Source organism: Gobius niger, assembly GCF_951799975.1.
Source record: "Gobius niger genome assembly, chromosome: 6".
NCBI lineage: Eukaryota > Metazoa > Chordata > Actinopteri > Gobiiformes > Gobiidae > Gobius > Gobius niger.
Window position 1 is genome coordinate 20191 of NC_136857.1, and position 8421 is coordinate 28611.

Genomic DNA, 8421 nt, shown 5'->3' on the forward strand with positions numbered 1-8421 from the left:
AGTTTCTATAGTCAGGAAGTGAATGATGTCACAGCCTTGTACCTTTGCCTTTTCTTCAACATGTCGTCTTCTTTTTGGATTGAAATCAAACATTTTATGGTTACGAATTGCTACAGAGCTGATTAGCTTTTGCGCTGACATTTAACTCTTAATATTTTAATTTCTGTAAAATCGACGGTCGTGTAGACAGGGATTTTTTGCTTCCGGAGCAACAGGACCGCAAGGGGCGGGACTTTGGAATTCTATACTTAAATAAAGTAACTAAATGTTGGAATATTATCTGAATTCTGTAAATTTAAGTCTGAAAACAATAATGAAAAACCAAAAATAAGACTGATATTACAATAACATTTATTTTGAAAATCCGTACCGGAAAAGTGCGTGTGAATCGGATCAACTTTCCAAACGTCAGCAGCAGCAGAGAGGCAGGTAAGCTAGCTTTTCAGCTCTGGAGTCAATTTAATGCGCAAATGAATTAAATCGAGGACTAGACTGGAGGTTTGTCTATCTATAGTACGTTTGCTGTGTGCGGATTTTGTTTGATTTCGTGATTTTATCGGCATTTCGGCGGTAGAGCCACGTACACAGGAACTGACAGCTTTGAACCTCATAACGCAGGTCTGTATCAGGGAAGTTATGCTAACATTTGGATAGCTATGTCAACAGTCAGTTAGCAATAAAACATCATATGTTCCACTGGTAAATCATTCACTGAGTCGAAGTTTTAAACGCTCGTGTTTCAGCTGTCACGTAAACGTAAACGAGTTGCCAGTAAGAGCGTGAGTAAGTGGATTCCTCTGAATACTTGGGTATTTTGAAATACTCTGCAGTTTACGTCATCTCTGTTGCTTTCTTCCTCTTCTTCTGACGTGAGTAATAGATTAACAGTTTGACAGCCAGGATGTTAATTTGATGACTTTACCCAGTCATTCATTCTCTTGCCTGAACCTTCTTTGCCTAGTATTGTATGTTGTGTAGCCAAATTATGACAAAAAGCAATTTAACCATTGGGGATCAAAGCAAATTGTTCTGTCTATAAAGATTTTTGCTTTGAGGACTCATTTGTTGGACCTTGGTTGTGCCGGTTACACTGTGTCATCTTGGGTTTAGGTTTAGGGTCAGACTTGTTTTCTCCAATTATGCATAAAAATATCAAAGCGTGTCGACTGGAGAGGTTTCAGCCGATATGCCAGTGTGACGCCTCATTTGAAAGCCAAGAACGTCTGGTTTCTGAAACTATTTGTAAAATCAGTGAGTGAAACAGAACTTGCTTGACGTTTGCCGTTCCGAACCCAAATCCTAACTCTCTGATCGGACATTTGTATGGCATGTTTTAATACTAAGGAACTTGTTTTACCTTAATAAGTCCTTTCCGTTGTCCCTCTGGGGGTAATACAAGTGTTAAGTCTCTGGCCAGAAAACCACACTTGCAACTTGGAACAATGGAATCATCAATGTTGATGGCCAATGTATAGTCCATAATGTTACGCAATGTGCCTTTAAGAATAATAATCTCAAAAAGTACATCTTTTTGCAAGTAGTTCTAAGTTTAACAGACTTGAAAAGATTCTGTTTTTTTAGGGAATAAAAAAACATTTGAGTCGTCAATTCAAATAAATTGAAGAAGTTCATTCTCTTGTCCTGGTCGTGGAGCGGGGGTTGGCAGTAAAGGAGGGATGCACAGGGAGGGCAGGGAAGGGAGGGAGTTCAGCTTCTTGATAGCCTGGTGTATGATACTGTTCTTCAGTCGACTGGACCTGGCCCGTGGATTCCGCAGTCTCCTCCTTGAAGGCATTACCTTGAAGAGACTGTGTTTCACTTGTGCTTTTCGTCTATTGGAATAAATACAAACAAATATCTGTGTTTCCAGGACGCGATGGCCATTTGGAGAAAGATGTGGCGCAGAAACCTGCTGTCCCTCTCTCTGCTCGTCTGTCTGCTCTTCCACTCTTTGATTGTGAACGCTCGTCCTGCCAACATGTCCGCCGCCAAAGAGAAGACTCCGGTCAGCAAAGACGAGAACGAGATTCTTCCCCCAGATCACCTGAACGGGGTCAAGATGGAGATGGACGGGCACCTGAACAAGGACTTCCATCAGGAGGTGTTTCTGGGGAAGGACATGGAGGAGTTTGAGGAGGATTCAGAGCCCAGGAGGAACCGCAAGAAGCTCATCGAAATCTTCACAAAGTAAGAACGAATGACTTTATAATGTCCAGACATTTGGGGAAGTGCATTTGACATTTTAGTTCTCAATTTACCTTTTATCGGTGTCTTATTAATATGTACGTTATATTAATTTTGATGTGTTATATTATTGTTTTCTGAAATAAATAATATAGTATAGTGTATTCATTTAGGCTGAAGCTTTAACAGTCCACTAAAGATACAACAGATAACAGTAGTTTTCCTAACACTTGTTCACCTTTGCAGAGTTGATTTCAACAAGGACCGGAGCATCAGTGCTAAAGAAATGCAGCGCTGGATCATGGAGAAGACGGAGGAGCACTTTCAGGAGGCAACGATGGAGAACAAGAACAGTTTCCACGCAGTCGACCCGGACGGAGACGGTGAGAGACATGAGCACAAGGAAAACATATTCAAACACAGTTTCAAACTTTCAATGATGAGCAGTTAACATTTATTGGCAATTTATTTATTTTCTTCATCTGATCTTGCAGGTCACGTGACTTGGGATGAATACAGAATCAAGTTCCTGGCGAGCAAAGGCTTCAATGAGAAGGAAGTGGCCGAGAAAATAAAGAATAATGAAGACCTCAAACTGGATGACGACAGTAAGAATTAAGTTTAGTAATGTTTGCAATACACGTGGTTGGATAAATACGCCAGGATCAGTGTCCGTGGCACAAATGATAATAGTTTCTCATGGAAGTACCATTTCAATTCATTTCAATTCATGTTTTTTATTTGAACATCTGAGTTCCACAAAGTTCTACATAGAAACAGAGTTCAGCACAGTAAACAAAGCCAAAGAAAGATACATGAGCAGGTGAATAAATAATATAAGAGACACATACTGATGTGTGTTTCATCAGATTCCAAATTTAATGTTTAGAATTTTTATGAACGCTAAGAAAAGTGTTTTGTTTTTGCTTTTCAGTCACATTTTTCTACGTAACTGTTTAAATTTCAATTTTTTTAAATATTCAGGATATATTTTTTGTCAATCTAAAAATCTTTAATAGCAAATTCCCCTTATCCCCTATTCTACAGTATGTGCAGCCTTTTTTCAACCTCAAAGTCAAAGTGTAAATTTACAAAACTGAAACCAAAGATCCTGAATATCAGACATGAGTAATCGATTTCAAAGCATAAAATTCACAGATATTTAAAGTACAAAATCTAATGAGATCATCCATACATACTGTATTAGCAGGTAGATTCAGGAATTACTGAAATAAAAATGCCAAATGAAAACCCCGGCACTGAGTTTTAAGTGTAATTTGCCACCTCTCTGCCTCCACAGCGCAGGATGTGCTGGAGAGCCTGAAGGACCGCTGGTTTCAGGCCGATAACCCTCCAGGCGACCAGCTGCTGAACGAGGAGGAGTTCCTGTCCTTCCTGCACCCGGAGCACAGCCGTGGGATGCTCAAGTACATGGTCAAAGAGATCGTCAGGGACCTGGGTATTTCACTTCTTAATCTGTGGCCTTGTGTGTTCGGAGGGGAGCAGACTGATAACATGTTATCTACATGTATTTGGGCTGAGGCAGACAGAGACGCTCGTTGTAGTTAAAGACAGAGCAGGTCACAACATCCTGTTATCAGTTTAGTTTAGTATTCGCAGCAGAGCGAGGCCAGACGAGCTCAGACACTATCCACAACTCAATATGAGGCTTAATATTTGTAAGGATGAAGTATTATAGTATAGTATACTGCCTCCTCTGATTTGTCAGTGATTTGATTAGTGTCTTCTCTGTGGTACTAAAGTACATACTTCTCTATAGAGGATAATGTGAAATCACATCTTGATAAACGGCTGGTGTTCGGCTGACAGGCTACAACTTTCCCAAAGGTTGGATTTTGTGTTGAATATTATGTATTCTCACAATCTGTTCCTTTTTTCTCCAGTGAAAACCATGAGCACATCTCACTGAAAAGAATAAAAGCTGTGCCGTCAATCAGTTGCCTCTAATAGAACTCAATAGTTCCAGCATTAGTCTGTGTATGTTCATTAACATGTCACAATCAAATTGTATTTTACGCTAAATGGCAACATTGTATTTTGTGTTGCGATCATAAATGGCTCAATTAATTAATTACAAAAGGTAAAAGTGGGATTAAAAGTATTAAAGCAGTACTAAGTAACTTGTTTACCTGAATACATCCTTTTCGTAGTCCTTCTGGGGGTAATACTGTGTGTTTATGGGATGATTGGAGGGTCTTTCATCTCCCCCTGGTGTATCTGCCAGAAAACAACAATTTCAGCTTTCCCTGCTCCGACCCAGAGACCCAGTACACACTAATGGAATCACGAAGAAGAAGCTAACAGGCTAGTGGGCAAAGCTAATTGCGGGTTAGCGTCACTTAAACAGTTTTTACAGCCAAGTTTGAGTGAAAAAAAATATCTCCATTGTGTAACTGGATGCACAATATCCCCTTGTCCCTTTGTCTTTTCTGTCAGCGTAGGATTTACTCTCACGGACAATTAATGAGTAAAGAACCATAATTATGCTACGACACCTGCTGTGGCGCTTATGGCCTTTCGGGGCAAGAGTTACTTTGTACTTTAATCGAAATGAATCACACTTATGGCACAGGCACTTTTTTAGTTTCCTTTTTCCTGCAGGAAAAGAAAGCCAAAAACATTTTTTTCTGTCAAACTTGTTTATTCACACAGTTAAGTCGACATAAAATGATTTAAAAAGATCACTCTTTAAAATAATTCAAACTGCGATTGTCTTTGAAGTGTTTGAAGTGGAGATGTGAGGCCTGTGTGATCATTTCAAATAAGTTAAAATGTAGGAGAATACAAAGAAGCATTCAAAATATACCTTTAAAAATGAATACAATCTCAAAATAAATTGTTTGAATGCGATGAATTAATTACAAAGGCCTCAATTAACTCGATTAAAAGAATGTAATCAAGTCCCACCACTGCTCCACCAGACACAAACACTTGTTATTGTCTGTACTCAACATCACAGCACAATGTAAACGACCTGCTTTTGCCCCTGCAGACCAAGACAGTGATAAGAAGCTGACGCTGTCCGAGTTCATCTCTCTGCCCACGGGCACCGTGGAGAACCAGCAGGCGCAGGACATCGACGACGACTGGGTCAGAGAGAGGAAGAAGGAGTTCGAGGAAATTATGGACGCAAACCACGACGGCATCGTGACCATGGAGGAGCTGGAGGTGTGTCTCAGTTATAACTTATACATGTCAGTTCAGTTTCATTCTTAGCAGAGGTGGGAGACTCCAGTCAAATGACTTGCAATTTTCGAGACTTGAGACTTACTTGACCAAAGCTCTAAAAAGACTTGACTCGACTTGGGACTTGCTGTTTGTAACTCGAGACTTAAGTTGGACTTGAGGCCAATGGCTCTCAATGACTCGCTGAGACTTTATAGTTATTATTTATCTGAGTGAAACTGTCGAAAGATCAGGATTGATTTCGTAAAAGCGGCGCATCTTTGTTTACATTATGGTGATTATCCACATGGTGTTCGGTTTCCCGGCGGAGCGTCTAATCAATACAACGCGAAAAGGCAGGAGGAAACACGTGTTTCTTTGGATGCATTAAAAGTTTTGTAAAGACAGTGAAGAGGAGGAGATTTACGGACAGGAAAACGTGTGAAACGATGGGCTGGACCTACAACGCAGACGGAGCCTCCAGAACCACCATGTCAGAGCTGATTAATCAACAGGAATCTTGGGGCTTTTCGATGTTTTAAGGCGTTCACACAAAGTTTACAGCATTTAGAGGTTATTTTGCGCATCTGCCACAGCCCAGTGACAGCGGGACTGAAGGCTACGCAGAATCTACTTTGAGCAGGGGCGAATCCGAGTATACAGGGGCTGGGGCAGCACAGGGGAACCACTGACAGAAAAACTGCCAGAAACAAAAATAAAATATTATTTTATATTTATATTTCAGACTGCAGGGAAAAGCAGCTCATGTTTAAAAGACTCTTTCTTAAGTCGGCCCCCCGGGTCCCCTTCTTTAAAAAGCTCTCCCAGTAATTTTGTACATAGACTGGAGCATTTAAAATATATATATTTTGAATTTTGTGCCGATTAAATATTAATTAGACTTTAAATCCAAATCCAGATGAGATTTTAAAAAGTTTAGCCTAAATTTTAAAAATCGCTATATCTTGAGAAAGCACTTGTTATTTTCAAGGTTAAACACATTTTGAAAAGTCGACACGCTGGTGTTTGTGACTTGAGGTGACTTGCCGGCTAAAGAAAGACTTGACTTGACAAACGTTATGACTTGACCCCATGACCGATCGACTTGGACTTACTTAGGACTTGGATTCACGACTTGGACTTGACTCAAGACTTGCATTTAGTGACTTACTCCCACTTCTGATTCTTAGTGTGGGTCGATATCTTCCCGGAGTACTGTTAGTAGTTTTGCATAAATCTGGACATTTCTTCTTCTACTGCTGAAGTGCACAGATCTGTATTTCCTGGATATTGTTGTTAATTAGACACACACTTTAAGCCTTCTTTATTCTCATTCTGCGCAGGAGTATATGGACCCCATGAACGAACACAACGCCCTGAACGAAGCCAAGCAGATGATCGCGGTGGCAGACGAGAACCAGAACCACAATCTGGAGCTGGACGAGATTTTAAAATACAGCGAGTACTTCACAGGCAGCAAACTCATGGACTACGCTAGAAATGTGCACGAGGAGTTCTGATGCAAACGGGGTGAAGGGTGTCACGAAGCATCTGGTGTGATTACTGCTCGTTTCTTGGGCTCTTTACTACTACTCTCATCAATACTTTTCGGAAAATTAAACGCGGAACATGTGCAGCTCGACTACTAGAAATCCGATATTAGTGTTGGCATTGGGACAAAAGAATGTTGTTAATGGAAATCTTATGGAAAAGTAAATTATCCCGTCGCCCGTCTCTGCTCTCAGTGCAGTTTGGAGTAGATTTGACTATTTTTTATTTACCTACAGGACCAATTTCTTTCTTTTTTATTTTTTTTAAATGGAAAGATGTGAAGGAAGTGAACAGTGCTGCGTCCAACAAACTGTTTTAACATGGTTTCCACAGGGCATGTTAAAACAGTGTTAAATATGGCAAAATGAAGGCCATAAAAGTCATTAAAGGAACAGGCCACCGTTTTTACATGCTGAGATATGTTCTTACCTTAGACGACCTGTCTGGTCTTTGTGCGTGCCCTCAGTCACGAACATGTTGTTGGTGTTTAGCCTCTCCCAGCAAAGGTATAGCCCCAAACTGGGGTGAAGTTAGAAGCTACCAAGCTGTTCCACGTTGTCCCTATTTAAACACCGTTACGTGAGCCTTTACCATAGACATATTATCAACAGACCGTCATTACTCACTCCTCCCCGTTTGACAAAAAAAGAGCCTAAAAAGAGCATAAGGCTGGGATCTTCACTGTAGACTCGGCCCTTGTGTGACGTGTAGTTCGGTCATATCAACGCTAACAGTCCGGCCTCATTAGTATACGAGATTTCTAAGTTTTTTCTTACGAAAATCAGGCTGGTCCCTTTTAATTGTGCCTAACACACAGGAGCAATATCTAGCTGTAGAAGGTAAACAACTGTAAAGCCTGGTGCCTAAAGTCCAATGCTATGCAATGTAAAATTAGCTTGTTCTGCCGCAGCAATGGCGGCCAATTTCGGCCCCTGGCGTCGTCGTCGTGAATCAAGCGGCCATTGGCCTTTACACAATCCAAGTCTCGTGAGACAAAATTAAACATGTTGATTTTCTAAGCGGATAAAAAGGGGAACTATATTGTGAGGCGTAATAACACATGGAGATCTTTGACGATATCACTGTGCGGAAGTCCAGTTACTCGAAGTGCTATACCTTTGCTGGAAGAGGCTAAACGCTAACAATGTTTGTGTTACTGAGCGCGCACACAAAAAACAGACACAGTATCAACTCGTCTAAGCTCAGGTAAGAACATATCTCAGTATGTAAAAACTGTGGCCTGTTCCTTTAAAAGCATTAAACCTGAGTCAAACTGACAACAAATCTAATTTTCTTAGAAAATATATATATATATATTTTTAGAGACGTAATCCACAACAATGATATTGCACTATTTTTATTGATGCATTTGTCAAAAACACAAAACTATGGTCTTAAACAAATTTAGCAGCAGTTCTGACAAGTTTTAAACCATTTCTTGCTCTCCATTGTGTCCAATTTAGCTTTGGATATCATTATTTCCCCTCGTTAACGTTTGAT

The 8421-nt window shown here is 40.4% G+C and overlaps 1 protein-coding gene across 1 annotated transcript; it reads left to right on the top strand.

Moving 5' to 3' along the window:
• Nucleotides 1-418: 418 nt before the first annotated feature.
• Nucleotides 419-7123, top strand: sdf4 (stromal cell derived factor 4). Its single transcript, XM_079559091.1, has 7 exons — nt 419-429; nt 1871-2187; nt 2431-2567; nt 2679-2792; nt 3485-3643; nt 5198-5373; nt 6714-7123. Exons 2-7 carry the CDS (start codon nt 1877-1879, stop codon nt 6888-6890), a joined length of 1074 nt encoding a protein of 357 aa, XP_079415217.1. The 5' UTR covers nt 419-429; nt 1871-1876; the 3' UTR covers nt 6891-7123.
• The last annotated feature ends 1298 nt before the right edge of the window (nt 7124-8421 follow it).